The following is a 23,385-nucleotide window of genomic DNA, read 5'->3' on the forward strand; positions in this document are numbered from 1 at the left end:
ATAAAGGTTTAGAGGATTTTATAGATGATTTTAGATGCTTGATACTGAAAAAAATTTACTTTTGGTTGATTCACATTTCACAAAAATATACTTTTGCGTCTAACAAAAGATATCATATTCAACCAATCACGTTTTGAATGCATATCATAGATTTTGCCTTAATTTTAAATAAAACCAAGGCATTTTGGACAAAGATTAATGGGAGACCCATATTCCTGGTTTTCCTCCATTGAAGGTGTGTACCTTGGTAGTCAGATAATTATTAAGTCTTAAGAATGCAAATGTTCCAAGGTGAAAGTCAGGTAGAACAAGAAGAGGAGAGTGCAGAACTAACATATTAGTGTGTAAAGACAGTGTGCTGTTTGTAATGTAATGGGTGGAGAAGGACAAATTTGTCCTATTGAGTTCAAAAATGTAAGGGCATGGGAGTTATTCCAAACAAAACGAGTGTCGGTTGCGTACTGTAAATTTCTCCAGAGTCCAGACCCCCCCCTTTATTTTAAAGGTTTTCTGCGAAATTACTATACCAGGTGCTTTTGCAGCGAGGAAAAAAGGAAAATAAAAAAACTATACCAGGTGCTTATTTAATGCAATCTTTTCCTTGCGTTTGGCGGGTATAGAAACGAACTGACGAAAAGAGCCCCAAATAGAGATCAAACGCTTTGAAAACGGGAGGAGAGAGAGAGCAGAACCGAACCAGAGATACAAGGCAGAGGACTAGAGGAGGCATGCAAGAAGCAATTATCTCATTGCTCATGTTCCTCTCTCTCTGACCAAATCAGTTGGGCATTGCAGAGCTTTGTTGAATATTCCAGCGGCGTCAAGAAGAGAGGGCTGCTCGCCTGTCCCCCATTTTTTCCTCCCTGTAAATTTTGTAAGGTATACTTATACACCGTCTGTACCAATGGAGATGTACGGTCGGAGCCCAGCACTGGAAGGGTCGCAATCGGATCCGCCGGTGGGCTGGAACTCTCCGGGAGCTGAAACGGGGCTCGAAGGTCAGTCGTTTGTCGTGGCATTTGGGTTTCGTTTTCTTTTCGGTTGAATTTCGCGTTTAGCGATATCAGTTATTAGGGTTCACAGAATGTAGGGGGTTTCTCAATTGGTTTTGGCCTTGATTTTGAAAATGCAGAACCCATGTGGCAATTGGGATTGGGCAGCAGGGATTCGTACCCGGAGCGGCCCAACGAGCCCGACTGTGTCTACTTCATGCGTACTGGGTTCTGTGGTTATGGTGCCAGATGCCGTTTCAATCATCCCCGCGATCGCAGTGCGGTAACCTTTTAATCACTTTTGATTTGGTTTGAATTCTTACAAACTTAGGGCTTAAAGGAAGGCTTTTTGATGTCAATTATCGGTTTTGTCGGTCAAACTCAGTTTGATCTTATAATGTGTGCACTTTTGAGTACTCTCGTGCTAAGATTCGACATTGATTTTTAATAATTGGAGCTCTTTGTTGTCCTTAGATTGCTGGTAAAGTTGTGGGAAGATCATCTCTCTTCTTCCCCCTCCCCTTCTCCTTCTTCTTCTTCTTCTTCTTCTTCTTCTTCTTCTTCTTCTTCTTCTTCTTCTTCTTCTTCTTCTTCTTCTTCTTCTTCTTCTTCTCCTCCTCCTCCTCCTCCTCGAATTAGGAAACAAGATCTATGTACTGGAAATTGAGCAATTCTCAATTAATTTAAGCTATAACACTGCTAGGTTCTGGGATCTGCAAGGCCCGGAGCAGGGGAGTATCCAGAGCGGGTGGGCCAACCTGTATGCCAGGTACTTTTCTGTCTGGTTTGTTGTTCTATTGTGGAACACATTCAAACGAGTAATTGTCTTTTTCCATGCAGTATTTTTTGAAGACCGGCACTTGCAAATTTGGTGCCTCCTGCAAGTATCACCATCCAAGACATGGAGGTGGATCAGCAATCCCTGTTTCACTAAATTATCATGGATATCCATTGCGACCGGTTTGAACTCCTTCAATTTTAAACCTTTTTCGGTTTTATGTTTTACTCACAATCATGTTTTACATTTATTGAATTGATTCTGAGACATTCGTAGTTAGATTACTCCAAAATGAGATTAACTGCAACAGGGGGAGAAAGAATGCGCCTACTATGTGAAAACGGGGCATTGCAAGTTTGGTGTGACCTGTAAATTCCATCACCCACAACCAGCTGGTGTGTCGGTGCCAGCTCCTGCACCACAGTTTTATCCAACGGTGCAGTCTCCTTCGGTTCCTTCTCAACAATATGGGGGAATGTCAGCGAGTTGGCAAGTTGCGAGGTCTCCACTCTTACCTGGTTCATATGTACAAGGTGCTTATGGTCATGTGCTGCTTTCCCCAGGGGTGGTTCCGATTCCGGGTTGGAGCCCTTATCCTGTATGTCTACAAAAAACTCCTTTCTATTGTTTTGGAAATTTGTCAAACATTATCTACGTTTCTTATTAGTCCACCTGCAGGCACCTGTTAGCCCAGTGGCATCTCCTGGTGCTCAGCCCACCGTTGGAGGGGGTCCTATTTATGGCGTAACACAACTATCACCTTCTACACCTGCATATGCAGGTCCTTATCCACCCTTACCTTCTTCTGCTGGTCCTTCAGGCAGCAGTCAGAAGGAACATGTATATCCAGAGAGACCTGGCCAACCTGAATGCCAGTACTACATGAGGACGGGGGAATGCAAGTTTGGATCCTCGTGTAAATATCATCACCCCCTAGAATGGATTACACCAAAAACAAATTGTGTCCTCAGTCCAATGGGCCTCCCTTTGCGTCCGGTATGTGTTCCTTTTGATCTTCATCTTATTCATTTCTTTAATGCAATACTAGAATTGTTGATGTACTTGGCATTGAAAGGAAGTTTCAATAAAAATGTACAATTATTTTCTTTCTTAGCAAAAGTAATGCTTACACAGAAAAAGCTTTGGAATGTTACTTCGATATTGCACTGCTACATGGTTTTAATTCTTATATTCCTGATCCCGTTTTCATAGTTAAAAAATATTTATCACCAAAATGCAGCAACTGCAAACTGATTTTTTTTTTTGTATTTTTTTCTAAGTTTCATTTGTATTTCTGTACTAGAATATCCATGTGATAAATGGCCTCGTCCCTTGAAAGGAATTGATTTTTGATTTTTCTTTGGGGGCTTTTATCTATATCATTGTTTTGATTTCAACGTTGAGAACTTGATGAGCTTCTTATGCAAACACTCTAAATGCAGAGTTTTTGGTTAAGTAGTCTGCAGCATACAGACTTAAAGAACAACAATTGAAAGTTTCCATTTGCAGCTGAAGAGAGTTAAATGGAGGATTGATGAGCTTCTTATGCAAAACACTCTAAATTGAAAGTTTCCATAGGCAACTATTGCTTTTGTTTTATAAAAGAGGATTGATGCCTATGAGATGGTATTGCTGATAAAAAAAAAGCCTATGAGATGGTATTGAATTTGTGCATCAATAGTGTGGGTTCTAGGAAAAAGTTGTGATGAAGACTGGAAGTTCTTTTTGAAAGGTTCTTTCTAGAGTTTGATAGTTATATATGGAAGTTCAACCCAAGAGGAAGTTTCTTGGTTAAATCCTTATTATCTAGTCCATCTCCATCCTAGTTCTTATTCTGTCTGATATTTCTTTTATGCTATCTTTGGTTAGAAAATAAGAGGGAATTAAAGTTGAGAGAAATAGAAAGTTGAGGAAAAGTTTTTTTTTTTTTTTTTGATAAGTAAGTTGAGGGAAAGTTCTTAACAAAATTTGTAAAATTCCTTAAGAACTTTTGCTGAACTTTCTATTTCTCTCTTGTTTTCTATCAAACCAAGCATAGCCTCAAAATGTGGAAACTTCAGGGGTAAATGCGGAAAACTTGGGGCAAAATTCAGAGAAGGAAGATATGAAAAAATTGTTTAGTAAAATAAGTTGTCCGCCACACCTGCTTACCAGGTCTAGGCAGGCAGTTGGGTACAAACTCAACAAAAAAATCGGCCTATCAACTTACAACAGAAACACACTTCATCTTCATATGTATCATCATTAACATCTAAGCCTTGTCCCATCTATATGGGATCAGCTACATGAATCTGGTTCGCCATTTCATTCTGCTCAGTGCCATATCCGTTGTTAAATTATGAGTAGCTTAAATCTTTTCTTACTACAACCCATGTCTTTCTGGTCATATGTATGTGTGTATGTATGTATTTATATCCACCTTTATATTCTTCATTTGCTTTTTGCCCATTGTTTGGCTCTTTTGAAGCTTTTTGTGTTGGATTTCATTTTCTTGATAGAAGATTTTTTTTTTTGAATGAGGTAAGGTACATTTATTGGGAAAAAGAAAGACAGATTATATATAGAAGAGAATCATAACCTCAAAGATTATGTTAATGGTAGGAAAGAGTCTCAAATATGCACTACTCCTTGATAAGAAATGGGCTAAAAGGAAGGTAAAGTCCTAAGATGATGGGCCTCACAGTCCATGCTTGCAGCAAACACACAAGCAAGGTTTAAAATGTCGATGTCGATGGAAATGCCGCTTACCAAAATATAGGACATATGTCGGAAATGTCGAGGGTAAATATTGTAAAAATTAGAGACATTGTGGAAATATTATGAAATATGTGGAAATATGCAATGATATTTTGTAAAATGATAAAAGAAGCATTAAAACATATTTCTAGACTATTATCTTATTCCCAACCATTATATAAAGCTAAGAAACTAGTAAATGACGATTTACTAATTTATTATGCATTTTGATGTTTTTACAAGGTTATCTGATATTTTCTTTTCTTATTTTTAATTCTGATTTATTATAAATTCTAATATATTTATTTCACACTAGTAAATAGAAATACATTTATTCTGATTTTTTAAATATTAAAGTTATAATACATTATGTTTTATTATAAATTTAATAAACTGTTTCTCCTTTTTGTAGTATTAAGATTATGATAAATTCTGATTTCTTATAAAACTTAATGAATTTATTATGATTTTTAATACTAAAATTATAATAAATTATGATTTAGTATAAAATTTAATAAATTTATTCTGATTTTTATATTAAATGTAGAATATGATTTATTATAAAATTTAATAAACATTTTCTGATTTTAATAAATATTTTAAAAATACTAACTAGTTAATATTTTATTACTTGAAAAATATTTTAAGTTTTATATTATAAAGTAATTAATTTATTCTTTTGTTTTTATATTTTGTTAATTCTTTTTTGTAAATATTTTATTTGAAATATTAAATAGAAATTATTAATGGAATAATTTATATTAATATATTGTATTATAATAATATAATATAATATACTAATATATTATATTATTAATGTACATTAGTTGACATCTTGTCAACATAATAGGAAAAATGGTCTTTTTTTTTGTTATTTGGACCGATTTGGTCGGCATTTCCAAAATATAGGAAATGTTGACCGAAACTGCACAGGAACTGAAGCACACACCATATGACTCCTTGCTACTTCCACAATGTGTTTGTTTTTCCTCTCAGCAACTCCATTCTATCGCGGTGTATATGCACAACTGCTCTGATGAACTACACCATGTTCTAAGAGATACGTGGTCAGGTCTTTCTCAAAGTACTCTCTAGCATTATTTGATCTAAAAACCTTAGTTCTCACTCCAAATTGTGTTAGAACCATCTGGTGGAACTGTCGTACCAAGTTATGAACCTCATCACGTGATCTCATCAAATATATTCAAGAATATCGTGTATAATCATCCACACACAAGAGAAAGTAACGGAATCCTCCCATGGAAGAGATATGATATGGCCCTCATACATCAGTGTGAACAATATTAAAAGCAGAAGTATTTTTATTACTTGGTTTAAAAGACCGTTTACAATGCTTTCCTAACTCACAACTCTCACACTCCAAAGTAGATAATTGAACAGACTCAAACAACTTTGGGAAAAGACATTTTAAAGAACTAAAAGAAAGATGTCCCAAGCGATTCAAAGCATAATCTGATTCACTGACTCTGACCCACTACTATGCTGCTGCTAACATAATGGCCCTGATGTCTCGGAATCTCATCCAGAAGGTAGACTCCATTCACCTCACGACCACTCTCAATCATTTTCTTTGACTCTAGATCTTGCAAAACACAATTACCAGGAAGAAAGGTCACAGAGCAATTCAAATTTTTTGTTAAAGAACTAACAGACAGTAGGTTGAGGGACATGTAAAACAGAAGACAGAGTTATATCATTGGTCACTCTAATTGTCCCCTTCCTAGCAATGGGCATATGTGAACCATTTGCTGTAGAGACTCTGTCTCCACCAAGGCACAACTGATAGGAACTAAGAAGGGTAGGGGCATTAGTCATGTGCTCAGATGCTCCTGAGTCTATAATCCAGGGAAGTCCCTCCTTACCTGAAGTGGATGCAAGATTTGCAGTTGCATATGAACTACCTGTATGTGCAAAGGAAGTTGTGTAGTTGGCTCTTGCATTTTGCTGTCCATCTGGAAGGTTAGAGCTAGGTGAATCTTTTTTACTCATAAGCTGTCCAAACCTCTCCAATTTTGTTCCCACTATTGCTATTGCAATGGATTCCTAATCAGTTTGGGAAAGAGGGGCCGAAGAGTCTCCTGTAGTGGTTACATTTGCATTTCCCTTCTTGTTCCTTATCCGAGAAAGCATAAGATTTGGATGAAGCTTCCAACAAGTGTCCCTGGTATGCTTAGGCTTCTTGCAATAATCACACACCAAGTCCTTATCTTCTCTTTTAGTCTCACTACTCCCCCTATCTCCGTTCAACTTAGGTTTTGTTATACCAACCATAGCCGACTGGTCAATCCTAGGCTATCTCAGCATTACATTCCTCCTACTCTCTTCTCCAAAGACAAAGGCATAGGCTTGAGAGAGTGTCACACCCTCCCTAGAAAGAATATGCTGCCTAGCAATGTCAAATTCAGGGTTCAACCCTGCCAAGAATTCAAAAGCCCTATTCCTCTCTACTAGTCTATGATGAGTTGCTGCATTATTTGCACTTTCCCATACCACAGTTTCTAAGTGATCTATTTATTGCCATAGGGTTTTTCAGCATGGAGAAATATACAACAAGAGGTTTTTCTCCCTGTTTCATACTTATCACCTGATTTCTTAACTGATAGGCTCTGACTTCAAGAGTAGGTTTCAGTCACTCCGTCCCAAATATCCTTAGTAGTATTAGCCCATAGGAAATTTTTTGCAATGTGAGGTAACATAAAATTACACAGCCAAGACATTACCATGTAATTCTCCTGCACCCATCGGGAAGGGTTTGTATCAGGTTTCTTCTCCTCCCCATTGAGATACCCTAATTTTTCACAGGCACCAATAGCCATCTTAGCTGATTGTGCCCACTCCAAATAATTTGTACCATCAAGTTTTACTATAGTAATGATCCCAAACCAAAAAATATCACTACTACCTCCAGCACCTAGTCCCACAGTACCGGTAGATTTCATCTCGGTATTCCAACTCTCCATCTTACTTCAAACAGTTCAACAGTAAGAAAAAATAGATTGGAGACCTTTAAAAAATAGTTTAATATCACACACATAGGAACCAACCCTTATGGAAGAAGAAAACCCTAGCTGGAGAGAAATCTCTCTCCTCCCCACGCCTCCCAACCATGGTTCAAAGTATCGATACGATATGCCCCGTATCGGGCGTATCGTATCGTATCTTTTGAAAACGATACGGTCTGAAACGCTTGTTTCCAAGTGTTTCGGCCCCCAATTTTTTAATAATAAAAAGCATGCTAAAAGCTTCCCAAAAAACCAAAATTTGAAAAAAAAACTAAAAAAAAAGAGTTTCGGCCGTTTCTAAGTGCCGATACGATACAACCGAAACTCGTATCGTATCGATACTTTGAACCTTGGTTCCAACAGAGAGAAGAGTGAATCGATCACTCCGGGAGGCTTAGAAAATTTCAGAAACCAAACTGCCCTCTTCAGAAAATCATAAGAAACTAACAATACCTAGGCGCCCAAGATCAGATAAAAAACAAAGAGTCCAACTTTTCAGGGACTCTTCCCCGTACTCCATTTCTTCCTGATTTTGATGCCGAATAGTAGATCACCTTCCTGATGACTCGATCAGCCCCTTACTATTTCATGCAGTCGGCTGATCTAGGGCTGCATGAGAATGCTTCAAGAAACCCTAGCCGATGCTCTGATACCAAGTAGAAATCTGCTGAAATAAAAAAATATCAAAGAAAAGTAATTTCTTGAAGAGAGAAGGAGAGGAAGAGAAGAAGAGAAGTTGAAAAGAAAAAGAGCAATTATCTGGCTGCCCCCTTCACTTATTATTTATACTAAAAATAATAGAACAGTACAAAGACACATGCCCTTATAGGGCGGCAAAACATAAAACAACATATGTAACATTCAAAAACATAATAAAATTTGGACTCACATAATTACTGTGGTCCCCACCTCCTATCTAACAAATAACATAAAACATCTACTCAGAAAAACATCATAAAACTGATTAATCTTCAACACCGTGACTAATATTAAAGCTTCCCCACATTATGGGCTTATAATAGGCATGTGGCCAGGGCTTTGAAACTGAGTTTTTTCACATGAATGCTAGGAAAAATGAATGTGTTCGGCTCTAAACAATATTGCCACCTGGAAGATTCCTATGTTTTTTTTTTTAAAGAACTCAACTATTCAACTATCAAAGGTTGCAAACTGTATGTTAGAAATCAGATTTTCTGGAGTGTGGTGAATTCAAGTAATGGTGGGATAACATGATTGTAAAACTGGAGCCTCTGGGTTAGGCAGTATTGGCCTAGTTAATAAAATTTTGCGGTTAACTATCCAAAATAAGTGCTCATAAAAAGAAAAGAAAAGAAAAGAAAAATCAACCATTATATACATACAATGTGGCATATTCTTCCGACCAATGATGGATCCCATCAAATAGTGGACCTAATCCAAAAATCAGCATAATCAGTTCTCTCTCTCTCTCTCCTCTTTTGAAGAAAGTCAAGTATTGTATTGATGTGACCATATCAAGCCAAAAAAAGGCATTCATAGATATTCAACTACGTAGCCTAAAAAATATAGTGAGAAAACTGTACAAAAATATCCCATGCCCAGAAATGCAAAAACCCCCACCCTACACCAAACAGAATGTTATGACTAAAATTTCCAGCATGTGGCACCAACCCGAACCCCTTGTCAGATAACCAAGAATAAATTGAACCCACTACTTTGTTTAACATTGCCTCCCTATCAGTATTCTTTTCAAATCTGTGATTTCTTTTCTTCCAGACCACCCAACAAATAGCCACTAGAATGGATCTCCATAATAAGCAACCTTTCTTATAGAGACCATTAGGCTACCCTGCAAATTCTTCTCAAGTGATATAGGAAAATCCAACACAATCAGATCTCTTTAGAGCATTAATCTGCATCATTTTCATAGCTTCTTTTTGAAGAAAGTAAGGTATCAATTGAATTAAGTAGACTATAATGCACAATGTAGCTTCTGTGGTCCATGTATAATGAACATCTGTACAATGCATTTGAGTTATGCCCACCTACCATGTTTTGAAGAAACCGAATATTATCTATGCTCAAAAGTTTTTCAAAAGAAATGTAGTTGTGATGTTGTATGATTCATCCCCCTGAATGCATCATGGGCGGTAAATGGTAACAGAGAGTTTATTGTTGCTATTGCTTTCATTGGCACCTCCTTTTGGGTCTATTTGCCTTCCAAAATTTGAGCATTTCTCTTAGTACCTAGGTCCAAACGAGTGAAAGCAACATAGGACTCCATTGGAGGAGGGGCTTAGCTATCCCATACAGGAGACATTTGTGTGTACAGGAGGATAGCACCTTGTGTGAGAAATAGCAGATTGTTGAAGAGTTTAGCTACTTGAAGGACCTTATGATGAAAGCTTAGGATATGTGTGTGTATATATATATGTAAAACAGAATTTCATTAAATAATTAATAAGAAAATTACACTAGAGAGGAGAGGTAACCTTTCTTAACTCTCCTCACCGAAAAACAAATTACATATTACAATTGTGCCCAAAACATTTGATTCCTTACTACCCGTTGTTTTGCTAGAACATCAGCAAAAACATTGGCAGTTCTTTTAACCCAACGAACCTTCACCTCCATATTTTGAGTTAGCCACTTGAATTTCTTCTCACCGCTGAATATCCAGAAACCACTCCTCTTCTTTTGCTGCCAGTCCACTATCAGTTTTGAATAACCTTCTATAATCAGCCTTTTCACATTCATATCCTTTGCCTTTTGCACTCCCTCCATTATAGCCAGAATCTCAGCTCTTAATGGGTTTCCTACACTAATTGGACCTGAGAAAGCTTGGGATATATCCCGCAGCCATGTCCTTGCATCACTAGATCCTCGGACAGGGGTAGCTTTTAGAAGTTCAATCATGTCATCTACTTCCTAGTCTTGAAGGTTTATCTTGAATCTGGAAGTCCACAATCCACACTGTTTCATTTCCATATGCCTCGCCTCGAGGGGCGTGGCACAAAGGTGGCTCGTAGAATCAGGAATGTAATGTCACATTAGCTACTTGATGCAATTGAGAAAAAAAAGAGATTGTGGGTTTTATATGCTTGAAAATGTTTTATATGTTTGATTTCATTTTTAAATTCTCATTTGAATATGCTTTACATATTATATTTATGTATTTTAATTTTAGATAATAGGTTTTTTAAAACATTTATTTTAAAACTTAAGTTTATATTTTTATTACTATTATGTTTTATAATTTTTTGATTTTTTTTTTGAATTTTTATCTTTTTTTTTTTAATTGTGCGCCTTGCCTCAAAAAGGCGCGTGCATTGCCTTGCGCCTCAGGCGCAAAATGGCCCTTGTGCCTTTTTTGTGCCTTGCGCTTTTATAACACTGTACCAGCCAAATCTTTGCTTCAAAAACACGATTTTTTGATAAAATACCAGGCAGAATTTTGGGTCAATTAAACTTCAAAGTGGGACCTGTTAGATGTTTTGTCCTAATGATGTCAAGTAGTGTGAGCTTCTGTACATGACCTAGTCTTTTGTTTCCCCACATGGAAGGACAATGTGGCTGATCCAGAATGTTTGCTGAGTTGTCTCTTTTGAGTGGGCACGTTCAATGCTCCTCTGTTCACAATCCACATAAACCCATATTCATCTTCTACTGACCTTTTCTGTCACTATTAGGCATCCATTGCTTCTGTTTCCAAATCTAAAACTTGCTAACATAAAGGGGTTTATTTCAGACATGCAGCTTGGTCTTCAAATCTGACATTTCTCACATGACTAGAGGTGTTATGAATTATGATGAATATGTTCTTTATGCTTGAGATAACTTTTCCACATAGAAAATTCCTAGGTCGTTTATTACTTGACTTGACTAGCAAAACCATTCCCATATACACATATATATGCATATTCTCAAATTTAGCATATCACAAAGGTCCTGTTCCTTGGTCTTGAAAAATTTTGGAATGACTTTACCGCAGAGCTTTGAACATATTTTAAATGGGCCCTGAGAGTCTGAGGATTGTAAATGGGGTGGCAGATGTATTAGAGAAACAAGGGTCAACAGATCAGATTGTGTCCCCCAAGAAGGTCATGATGTATGTAAATGAATGGGGTGACCGGCTTGGGAATGGCCAAGTATGGGGCACTAGGCACTCATGTTGTATATTACACATTCCCTATATAATCATATCAATAAATTCAAATAATTACTGATTTAAAAAATTGGAAAGCCATTGTTGCGCTCACATTTAGAATACCACAAACATTCTATTCCTTGGTCTTGAAAGTTTTTGTGCTGGATTATCCAGATTGTAATGTGTATGGGGAATATAGGTATTTTAGAAGGAAAGGTTATATTTAGGAACTTTAATGTAATATCATCCCTATTGGGTTTCTGTCTATTGTTTCTTCTACTGAAATTCTTGTTTATTTTTCCTGTCGTCTTCTACCAACTTAAATCTGCTTAGTTTGGTGTTTTGGGTTTCTGTCTATGGTTAACTAGTGGTTTGTCTTCTTTCTTCTGTTTCTGTTATTGATTTGTATTTGAACAGTTTTTTATCTTATAATGCCACTACAAATTTCAGTCTGTCCTCTGATTTGTTCTTGTTATGAGGTCTGGTTGTTTGTGCTGTTGTTTTTTTTTTTCCTATTATTTGTTAGCCTTGTGTTTGTTGGCAATAGAAATAACACAGAAGATGGAAGCCACTTTAGAAGAAACATTGGCTTCTCATATCCACTTCATTGGGAATGAAAACACTGTTGGACCAATCAATGAACCTTACCAAGATTTGACAGAAAAGACACCACCCAGTCAGCTACTGCTATTCTTCAGATTAAAGATGATTCCTTTCTATGCTATATGCTGTTGGATAGGCTACCAGAGAAATATTTCAACCACCTTTCCACTTATGGAAACTCCTCCAATTATTGATGAAATACATGCCATACCCAGAGAAAACCCATTAACATGGGGTGGGATTGAAAACATTTACAAGAGGTCACGTCATGATGGGAAGTAGATATTGCAATAGCAATCCAACCTCCAATAACTGAACTAAAGTGTTTCATAAAAAATGCTAAAAGACCAGCTACTCTGTGAAGCAGATAGAATGAACATGGATGAAGGTGTTGAGATGGATGGGAGCCATGACTAGGAAGTATTCAGTGAAACTTTTCTTATCAGTCACATGTTTAGGAAGTATTAGCTCTGCTTTTCAATGCCATAACAATAGTGGGGGGTAAAACATTACATGGCATATGTAACCTTGACTGATGTAATCAGGTCAAACCGTCAAGGTTTACTCTTGATTTCTGTATGTAGAAGAGGAATAACGACACAAGTTGTATGGGGTGTCTCTATATATCTGAGAATGACCCCGCCCCAAATGGACAAAAGTATTGTTAAGCCTGAGTTATGCATTATGCATGATTACAAGAAAGGGCCCTTCTAGGGTACTGAATGAGAAATATACAAAGTACAGGAATCAAAAGATAAACACAAAAGAAATGACAATTTAACATATAAAACACCTATCAACATGGTCTCTCTTCAATCTTTCTACAGCATAATCAAATGCAGTGAAGAAACTGTAAAAAACTGACAACCAGCATATAGCTACCCAAAGCCCGATACTAGTGCTTTTACCTCTCTGATAAGAAATCAGAAATGTCCAGAGCCTTTCTCCATTGAATATATCCAGCCAGTAGTCCAGCCACTAGGCTGTGAACTTATATGACTAACTAAACCATTCCAACCAGACAAGGAAGCCAGAGCAAGACCTTGAATAAGTGCCAACAATTTGGTTTTAAGAGAAGGGGTTGTTACTTAGTGTAATGGTAAGATCTCAGGCTGGCAAGTGTGAGAATGCAGGTTCGAGCTTGAGGGCGGCCACTTTGTGTGAAAAAATGCCAAAGATTAGGACCTTACCCAGTCAACCCCTCCCAAGATTAGTGTTTTAAAAGCGCAAGGCGCAAAAAAAGCACAAGGGCCAATTTGTGCCTGAGGCGCAAAATTACAAAAAAAATGCCAAAAAATGCAAAAAATATTAAACGTAATGTTAATAAAAAATATGAACTTAAATTTTAAAATAAGTTTTAAAAACCTATTATCTAAAATTAAAATACATAAACATAACATGTAAAGCGTATTCAAATGAAAATTTAAAAATAAAAGCAAACATATAAAGCATTTCCAAGCATGTAAAACCCACAATCTTTTTTTTTTTTCCTTAATTGCATTGCTTCAAGTAGTTAATGTGATGTAAAACATATTGCATTCTTGATTCTATGAGTCGCCTTTGTACCACGCCCCTCGAGGCAAGCCCGAACAAGTCTGTGTTAGGGTCTGAAATTCTTATTTCTCATATAAAAAAATAATGATTTTATAACTTTCATTGCCTTTTAAGAAGATATTTTATTGCATCACTGAAGCTCCGAGAACCCCCTATTTGCTAATGTTGTTCATTCATTGTAATAAAATATCTTCTTAAAAGGCAATGAAAGTTATAAAATCATTATTTTTTACGTGAGAAATAAGAATTTCATACCCTAACATAAACTTGTTCGGGCTTGCCTCGAGAGATGTGGTTGGGGTCCGGGGGCGGAGCCCCCGGCCCAGCTGTTAAACTCAAAAAAAAACAAAAAGCGCAAAATTTTAAAAAGGCGCATACCTGGGCTGAGGCGCAAAGACACATCAGGCGCATGCCTAGGTGCACCAGGTGTGCGCCTTTTGAAAGGGGTGCGCCTAGGACATGGGCAAGGCACATACCCCAAAATGCACCTCAGGCGGGCCTTTTAAATCACTGCCCAAGACCTCAGATAGCTGGGACCAACATTGGGTAATGGGCTTTAGTTTGGTTCTAAGAGAGTTTTCATCTTTTTCTGGACCTGAAAAACTGAGCAGTATAATTTAATGATTTCTAAAAATACTTCCCACCCCTGATGGCATTTGATTGCTTAAAAAGTGTCAAATCAAGGTTGATTTTTATTATTCCTCTTTCCAAGACACTTGAAGCAAGAGAGGTATGTGTTCTGTGCTGCACAAAACCAGCAACTGCTTGCCAACCTGCTATATGAAATCCATAGGGATAGCACCGATTCTTCTAATGCAGAGATCCAGTGTGCCACCCCTAAATTCAATGTAACATAGACCTTAATGGGTAATTGTGATGTCCAGTGGCATGGGTTGAGATAGCTTGGTCATTCACAAGAAAGACCAGTCGTGGCACAATGAATTTAAATTTCTTGGTGGAAGTTGTCTCTGGTATACTGGAATAGAGAGAGATGTGCTCTCTGATATACTGAAATTATAGAATGTAATTGCTACTTACATGAAAATCTTTCACTTATGTGTTATTTCCATTGCCTTGTGCCCTTACACTGTGTCTTCCATCATGATGCAATTCATGTTTTTTAATTGTTGGAAATAACTGAGGCATGCACTTTTTCTTTTGGATTCTTATCATCCTTGTCTTTTTCTTTTGTTGTTTCCTGGATTTGGATAATCCTTTTACTTGTGTCTTTAAGTGTTCTATCTTCACATCTATGCATGAACTGCTTCTTTAGCGCAACCTGGGATTCTTGTTCTTTTATCTGGTTGTTTAAACTTTTATTCTTGTTAGTCTCATTTTTTTCCTTTTTAGTAAATGTTGTGATCTTTTGTATTTAAAGATTGATTGCTGTCAGTATACTGAACCTGAGCTTCTTACTTGATTAACAGGGTGCTCAGCCTTGCACTTTCTATACGCAACATGGAGTATGCAAGTTTGGACCTACATGCAAATTTGATCATCCGATGGGGAGTCTCAGTTACAGCCCATCTGCATCTTCTCTTGCAGATATGCCAGTTGCTCCTTACCCAGTTGGGTCTTCACTAGCTACTCTTGCCCCATCTTCTTCCTCCTCGGAAACAAGGCCCGAATTCATTTCAGGATCAAAAGATTCTTTCTCAACCAGAATGCCTACTTCTGAGAACACTTCCAGTGGCTCAATTGGTTCAATTTTCTCAAGGGGTGGATCTGTCCCTCATTCTACTGTCCAACTGTCTAGTCAGAATTCTGCTTCTACTGGCACAGGGCATGGCAGTGAGGTTCATGGTTCAAGCTGATCAAGCCAAATCCCAATTCTCATTATTCCTCTTCTGGGTCAAATTTCATGAGCCTCACTACGTTCATTGTTCTTGAACCCCAGAGCCCATTATACATTCAGCACTTTCTGGATATAAGCTTCAATTGTCAGTCACCAAGTTCCCATCAACAATCCAGTCGATAGTCCACATTAAGTTTCATCAACCTTGTGTCCATATGATCTTTGTATTGGCCAAAATGCGCATTATGTGATCTTTATATGGCCAACTTCTCATCTTGAATAAGCTATAGCCATTGCTGAAAGGTATAGCATTCCTATATAGCAATTCTAATAACCATGACAAGAAGCTCCTATGATCAAGAAAAACTCGCATCCCTCCTATAATCGAGTCCATTGTGTTTATTTATGCTCTGTCCTTTTCGAAGCGGAAAGGACAAGTCCAACTTTGTTTTGTCTTTCTTTTAACAATATGTTTATCCTTTTCTTTGTTTTTCATTTTCTTCTGGTCTGTTGAATTTGGGAACTGAGCATTCTGTTTGGTTGTTCTAAGCTTAATGCCAAAGCTTAGAAAGGGATTGAAAGGTGATCTTGCTCCCCTTCCCCTTTTTGTCCAGGGGTTTATTTTGAAAAGTAACTTTAGAGAGTCAAGATGCGTCTCAGTTCTGCAACATGAGACAAATTACATGGGTATGTGCTGAGACTTGCATTGCTTGACAAGGGCTTGTATATTTACGTACTACAAAAAAATGTGGAAGCCCTTTGACATTGCAGAAACTTGGTCCTTAATTCTTCTCCACCAATGTAGTATGGTTTTAAGCAACTTTTTTTAGCATGATCAATGCCAAAACTACAAATTTTTCTCTTGTAAATTTTAATAATCTATTACCACATCCGGAGTATTGGTCAGATGGACCCACCTATTGGGACAATTGGGGGACCCACTTGAAACGGTACAATTTTTCCCAAATGTGTGGTATATTTTGGCAGTTGCACTACATACAAGAGAACAAATTCTGCTGTTTTTTTCAGCGGCTGTTGCTAAAGTTTTTTTTTTTTTTATAGGTTCCGACTTCCATGTGTCTATACAACCTGGGGTAGCCCATCCCCCAAACCCATATGGCCATACCCCCAAACCCTGGTGAAGACGGGATTCGATCCCAAGTCTCCGCTACAACCAGCCAGAGACCTTGCCGAGCCAGTTGGAGTTGGTACCTGTATATTCTGTGACCTGAATTGTGTAGTTGAGAAGCTCCTTGCTAATGTCCTATGATGGTTGCTTAGTGTGGCTAGGCACAATTCCTTGTATTGTGTCAGATTTCCTCGCATTGTCATTATTCTCAGTTGTGCATTCAGATAAAAATTTGTGAGGTGGGGGAATCTGAAAATTCTGCCAAAAAAAGTTACAATTCATTTTGTGGAGAAAAAAGATCAGCTTAGTTTCTGGGCCCGCAACGTGGTTATCTAAAATAGAGATTTGTGGTGGTTAAGAAAAATGGAAATGATTTAATTCAATGAAGTTCTTTTTTAGGTATTAGTTCCATGAAATTGTTAAGATATACTTACTAAAATGACAACTCTTGGAAATTTCGATTATTTTCGATCCTTGGCCTGAAATGATTTTCTTTTATGTAATATAATTCCATCTGAATCCTTGTTTTTTCTTTTTGAAACTCCTATGATTTTTATTAATACTTTTCTTGTTTTGTATTTATGGTATATAATTTATTATTTTTGATAAATATAGAAAATTTGCACCAAATACATGAAGTCAAGATGTTTTGGAAAAAGATTCTTTCGTTTTTAAAAGTTAAAACCATGGATGGATGTGTTTGATCCATAAACTAAACAGATTATTTTTATTTTATTTTTTGAAGTCAAACAGTCAAACCGACTACAAACTTTTGAGACGAAACAGACACTCTATTATGATGAACCGGTTAGAAATTGTGAGATTGATGTTGTCAAGTTCTAAGTGGAATTTGAGCACAGACAGCAATGGCAAATTTGAACAAGGTTTAGCTGAAGGAGATGGCTGTTCAGCCGGCTGTGGAACCAATTACAACGTTCCACGCCAGTAATAAAATACCTCATAAATAGGTCTTTATCCCAAGCACTTGAAAGCAGATTAACCAGCTCAGTTAGGGGTGCAAGTTGGGAGGGGTGGGCTGGGTTTAATCTCAACCCAGGCCGAACCCTAAGAATTGGGCCTAAAGCCCGAGCCTGGCCCAAGCCTGATGTCAAGCTCGAACTTTCCAACCCGATTCCAGCTCACATGAAGTTTGATGCACTCGGGCCCAACCCAACCCAACCCAACCCAACCCAAGGATAGAAAGCCTGAATTTTTTTGGGCCAAGGCCCAGCACCCGGACCAAAACCCAAGCCCAGCCCATGTAAAATTTCAGGCTGGGTCAGTCAAGGCTCGGGTTGAGCCCGGCCAAGTTGCACCCCCTAGCAGCAGTCCTGTTTCATCTCCGTTATGGGAACTAGATTGCGATGGGATCTCCTGCAAGTAAAAACTCTGCACATTAGGAACAACTCCCCTGTGAATTTTGAGGTACATGTACATGAGATATTCCAAATGTGTGGCTGGATGCTGTGTGCATTGAGTTCTTGCTTGCAGGAGCTCCGGGCTCAACCGGACTCAATCATAAGGAATGTGAACCTTTGCTGGTCAAATTTCCTTGAGGTTTCTGAAGCAGGCCAACTTGATCAAACGAGCAGTGACCAGGCTGCCAACTCTTCACACCCACAGCATTGGTGCGCCAGTTTGCAATCTCCTTGGGAATCTCTGCTGCTGTGGTTGGAGGTGTTGTTGAACTAATAAAACTTTTGTTGGAATAAACCTCCCAGGGACATTAATACACTCTTTGCTAGCAAGGATCAAAATTTCGCAAACTATCGACAGATCACCCAAACAGGGCTTTTGGGGTTTTGACCAATTTCAGGGGTACACAGGCCTAAGACCAACTCCAGACTAATTGTTGAAAAAAAAGTGTGGTCGAAACTCAAAACATCCAATGTGTACCATCTGATGTATCAGGGTGCATCTATGGTAGCAAGATCGGTTTCAGTGCTCACAAACACCATTGGGAATATCTCTTATGAATGAAAAACATACAAGTATGGAAATATTCTCAATACGTGACTGAGACTGCAAGTGGCTGTGAATACAGTGTGAGCACCATTTTGTGAGAACTGAATCCGAGTTCCACGGTAGCCTGTCTTACTTTCTTTTGTACCTGACCTAACACTTGTCTCTATACCCCCTGATTTTCTTGTCCACCCTTTGGAAGCGGATGTGGGCTCGAATACAAATTCCTTCGAGTTCAAATGCAGATGACCCAAAGCTATTCTTTGAAGGAGGGAAGAATGGCCTGATAGTTCGAACATGCAAAGCCCATCAAATTATCAAGGCCCACTTGACGATGACTGTCAAATGACCTTGTGGATGGATGGGGTCAATAAGAAAAGATATCATGGTCCTAGGAAACGTGAAGGCTTCAATGCTTTTCAGACCGTACTTTGGCTTTTGAGGTCATCTAACCGTGTAGCTGTAGGGTTCTGTTTCCTGCTTTCATTACCCTACTATCTTCCGCTGAAAGTGGAGTGGGCTCTTGAGAGGAATGACCTGAAATGACAATAAAATCCTCGTAATAACCCAATAAACCATGAAAGTTCCTTGTGATCATTTTCATCAGACGGTCAGGACCAAGTAACTGTTGTCATTTGGAATCACTTAAGATCCGTTTGGTTCACAGTCTGAATCGGAATCGGAATGGTCTATTTCTCACTTGTTTGGTTTAGTTTGGAATCTGAATCAAAATCAGAATAGCCTGGAATGGATTTTCATTCCCACGCGAAGAATGGAAATGGGATTCAGATTCCGCCCAATCAAACAGTTGATTCAGAATGGACCATTCCGACTCCGATTCCAGATCCCTATTCCTATAAACCAAACGGACCCTTGGAAATAGAGCCACTTAGATGGACCATGCATCGCCAATGTCATCAGGCCCACCCAATATAAATGGGAGCCCAGCCCAGCCCAGCCCATCCTAGTCGTGTGAACCCTAGACCCCTGCTGTAAACCCTTACCAATCCACCGTCACCCTCTTTGGATGGTTAAAAATCTGAATCAGTGTCTATCACATTCGTTTGAAACATCAAATTTGATATGACCTGACAATCGTGTCTATCACATTCTTTTGAAACATCAAAACATCAGTGGGTGAGGTCATTCTAATCTCTCTACCTGTGTTCCATCCATTAATGGTGGATGATGGATCCACCTTTTCTGCATGCATATATGGCACAGGTTGATGGATCATCAGTAAGATCTCTACTACTGAAAATCCTCTATCATCTCCAAAGCAATGACTACATTAAGCAAAAGAGATTGATACATAAAATTACTGATTGAAACAAGAGAAAGAAAAAGGTTAATAATAAATACATGCAAAATGTATCAGCTCATCATGATATAGAAAATAAGCCTGTTTGTGAAGCACAAAACCATCTGGCTTTCTTCCATTTTCAGAAATCCTTTGTATGGCTTGGGTTCTGAGAAAATCACAAGAACAAGAACCCAGAAAAGTGGGTCAGTAGTCATAGCTAGCTAACATGATTTGCTTTTGTGAAGGTTGCCAAATGGAGCCTTCGTTCTTACCAGAAAAACTTTATTGGACCTGAAAGAAGAATCGAAACTAGAAAAGATTAGTTCCAAAACATTCTCTCTTTTTCTCTCAACTTTTTGAGTTTTGGACGTCTACAACTCTACAGTGTAATTACAGTAGCAGAATAGTTGCAGAGAAAGGCAAAAAGATAATGACAAACTACGGTGCTTTATGCTTACTTCAAGCTTCAAGAAGAGCTCCGAGTAGTCCTCAAAAGAGTGAGTATCCCAAGTCTATTACATCACTGAAAGGAGGAAGTGGAGTGTTGTAGATTTCTGAATGAGTAGTAGGCTGAGACATGAACCCGTTTCCAGTATTCTCCATGAAAGGACTCAGAGCTCCCATGCACCCATCTTCCAGCATTAGAGGTTTGTTGTCGATGGCGGTAGCAAGCCCACAGGAAGATAGATCAAACAACTGGTCATCAGCCCAGAAGCCTTCATTAAGCCCGTCCATGTAAGGAAAATTCCCAGAGTTCAAAACATTTGCTGACCCACCAAATGTATCAACAGGAGCTCCATTGTTGCTGTTGTTGTAGTGAGACTGAACCTCTGGAGGAGAGCCGCTGAAAACTGAGTTGGTCGAACAGAAGGTCTGAGCGTCCGAACAACCAGTGAAACCACTCTTTTCAGAGCTCAAATCTGTGGTCTTTGAAGGAGGTCTCAAGCAACTCTCAGGGATGATGCTCCCCAAGTAGCCTGAGCCCGAGTCAGCAGAGAAGAAGAAGTTATCATCCAACGCAGATTCATTTGAAGCCGAAGTAGTGTTACACGTGTCCTGATTGGATTGGATGGGAGCCTCATTCGGGTTGAGCTGATATGGGCAGCTCTGTTCAATGGTGGGTTGTTTGGTCTGAGACTGAGGGCTGGTCAGGAGCTGGAGCTGAGATTGTGGTAAGAAGGCTTGAGCATCAAAAGGTGTGAGAAGAGAATGAAAGGTGGTGTTGCCGGAGTAGATGAAGTTGGTTCTAGCTTGGGTGCCTTTCATTGAAAGGGCAGCCCTGTCATACGCAAGAGCTGCTTCATGAGCAGTGTCGAAGGTCCCCAGCCAGTGCCTCTCCTTGGTTGTCGGGTCTCTGATCTCAGCGGCGTATCGCCCCCACGGCCGGCGCCTCACGCCCAGAAACCGCCCAGGCTCCGCCTGCTTCCGACGGCCTCTCCTCTCGCCTGGTTGGGAGGGAGATGTGTTAGACTGGATTAGAGTAAAACCCATTTGAGCCAACCCGGTTTCTTCCACTTTGAAGGGTTTATCAGAAGTTTTGGTGGTGAACATTGCAGGAAGTAAGGAGGGAGACGTGGTTCGTGGTTGAGTGAGTCAGGAAGCAGCAAAGAATGAGAGAGAGGGACAGAGGAATGCCAGAGGGATGTGGGTGAGACTTGAGTGAGTTGAGACTTGAGAGGCGATAAAAGAATGAGAGGGAGGGACAGAGGAATGTCAGGAGACTAGAGACAGAAAGGGAGAATGGAAGCTGAAGAAGTGAGGTTCTTGGTTTGAGTGAATGTGTGAAAGAGTGGGGGTGACTCTTAAAGCCTGTGATTTGATTGTGGAGAGAAGGAAAAAGGGTGTTTGTTGCAGATGTCATTCATTTCTAAATGGAATTCTTTCATTTTTTTTTCACCCACTTTTGATCAATTTTCTTTTATCCTCATGTCCTTCAATTTATGAGAAGAGAACAAAGAATGGGTTAATTTGAAGATACTCTGTCACATGGGTACTTAATTACTATTTTTTTTAATACTTTGCAATGGTTTGTAGCTGCTTTTTTCTCCCAAATTTCCGAAATGATTGTAGTCTCCCCTCTCTCTCTCTCTCTCTCTGTTCATTCACTTTTTTCTGAACATAGCTACAGAGGTTCAGATTCTAGTAAACGTCAACTAAATGGCTGGATAGAGCAATCAACAAGTTCTACCAAGGAAAAGGAAATTTGTAAATAAAAAAGAACGAGAGAATAACAACGTAACTTGGATGTTTTGGCCATGGGGAGTCTCGAAAATTTGAATTCGAACAGAAGTTGGCTGTTGTTATCTGAAATGTTTAGATGGGGTGCATGTGTTTTCCGTATTCTATGCAAATCAAATCTATCAAATTCCTTGGGAATTCTTGTCTGCTTCAATATTTTCAAACGGAGCAGTTAGATGGTCTCTAGCTGAATAGAAAAAGACTAACTGAACAAGATATTGGCTTAAACAGTTGTGTCTTGTAATATGGGAGCAACCCCACAACGAAAATCCTATTACAGGAGGGTAATGCAATAGGGGCCCTGTAAGTCAAAATTGGAACCGTGTTATGTTTGTCTCTTCTGCTGCCATGAAACCCCAAAACCCCAAGTGGGTATATCTCCTTCCCCCTCAAAACCCATATGCCACATGGTCTTAGCTCATACATGCTAGGACCTTAGGCTTAGCAGTTGACCACAGCTTGAATGTTTCTCTCTTCTTTTTGGGTAAATGGGTTTAATTTTCATGCATTTGTGCTCAACTTTACAAGGTCTTGATCTGTTTGGGCCTACTTGTTTGATCACATTCAAGCCATATCAAGCAAATTTTTGTGAAATCTAAAGAGAAAGTGGGTATATATATATCTCCTCCTCAAAATCCATTACAATAAGCCAGATCTCACAGCTATATATATACATTCTAGGACCATAGCAGTTGACCACAGCTTGAATGTCTTTCTCTCTCTCTCTTTAAATGGGTTTACTTTTCATGCATTTGTGCTAAATTTTACAAGGTCGTGATCTGTTTGGGGCTACTAGTTTGATCACATTCAAGCCATATCAAGCAAATTTTGTGAAATCTAAAGAAGAAAAAGAAGGGTTTAAAGAAGAGAAGGTGGGTATATCTCCCCCTCAAAACCCACTATAAGCCACATTGCCATAGCTTTATACATGCTAGGACCATAGCAGTTGACCACAGTTTGTTTGTTTGTATTTTGGGTAAATGGGTTTTGTATGCATTTTATGCTAAAGTTTACAAGGTCTTAATCTATTTGGACCTAGTTGTTTGATCACATTCATGCCATATCAAGCAAATTTTATGAAATATAAACAAGAGAGAGAGAGAGGTCTATAGAACCAAGAAAAGGCTGTGGCTGTGAGTCAAAAGG

General features: G+C 38.7%; 2 protein-coding genes across 3 annotated transcripts; one reads left to right on the forward strand and one right to left on the reverse strand.

Moving 5' to 3' along the window:
• The first annotated feature begins 460 nt into the window (after positions 1-460).
• On the forward strand, positions 461-16,476 carry LOC104587576 (zinc finger CCCH domain-containing protein 32). The gene is made up of 7 exons (XM_010245237.3): positions 461-998; positions 1,133-1,275; positions 1,696-1,761; positions 1,833-1,952; positions 2,081-2,368; positions 2,449-2,766; positions 15,240-16,476. The coding sequence occupies exons 1-7, from the start codon at positions 905-907 to the stop codon at positions 15,624-15,626; spliced, it is 1,416 nt and encodes a 471-aa protein (XP_010243539.1). The 5' UTR covers positions 461-904; the 3' UTR covers positions 15,627-16,476.
• A 3,290-nt stretch (positions 16,477-19,766) lies between these two features.
• PUCHI (Integrase-type DNA-binding superfamily protein) lies at positions 19,767-21,775 on the reverse strand. Of its 2 annotated transcripts, XM_010245236.3 has the most exons (2): positions 20,460-21,775; positions 19,767-20,292 (listed from the first exon to the last, which is right to left on the reverse strand). In XM_010245236.3, exon 1 carries the CDS (start codon positions 21,550-21,552, stop codon positions 20,491-20,493), a length of 1,062 nt encoding a protein of 353 aa, XP_010243538.1. In that variant the 5' UTR covers positions 21,553-21,775; the 3' UTR covers positions 19,767-20,292; positions 20,460-20,490. The 2 variants fall into 2 exon arrangements, with proteins under 2 accessions (XP_010243538.1, XP_088758240.1); XM_088902114.1 differs by lacking the exon at positions 19,767-20,292 and having other exon boundaries at positions 20,409-21,689.
• Positions 21,776-23,385: the final 1,610 nt, after the last annotated feature.

Source organism: Nelumbo nucifera, chromosome 3 (assembly GCF_055504915.1).
Source record: "Nelumbo nucifera cultivar China Antique chromosome 3, China Antique-T2T, whole genome shotgun sequence".
NCBI classification, from domain to species: domain Eukaryota; kingdom Viridiplantae; phylum Streptophyta; class Magnoliopsida; order Proteales; family Nelumbonaceae; genus Nelumbo; species Nelumbo nucifera.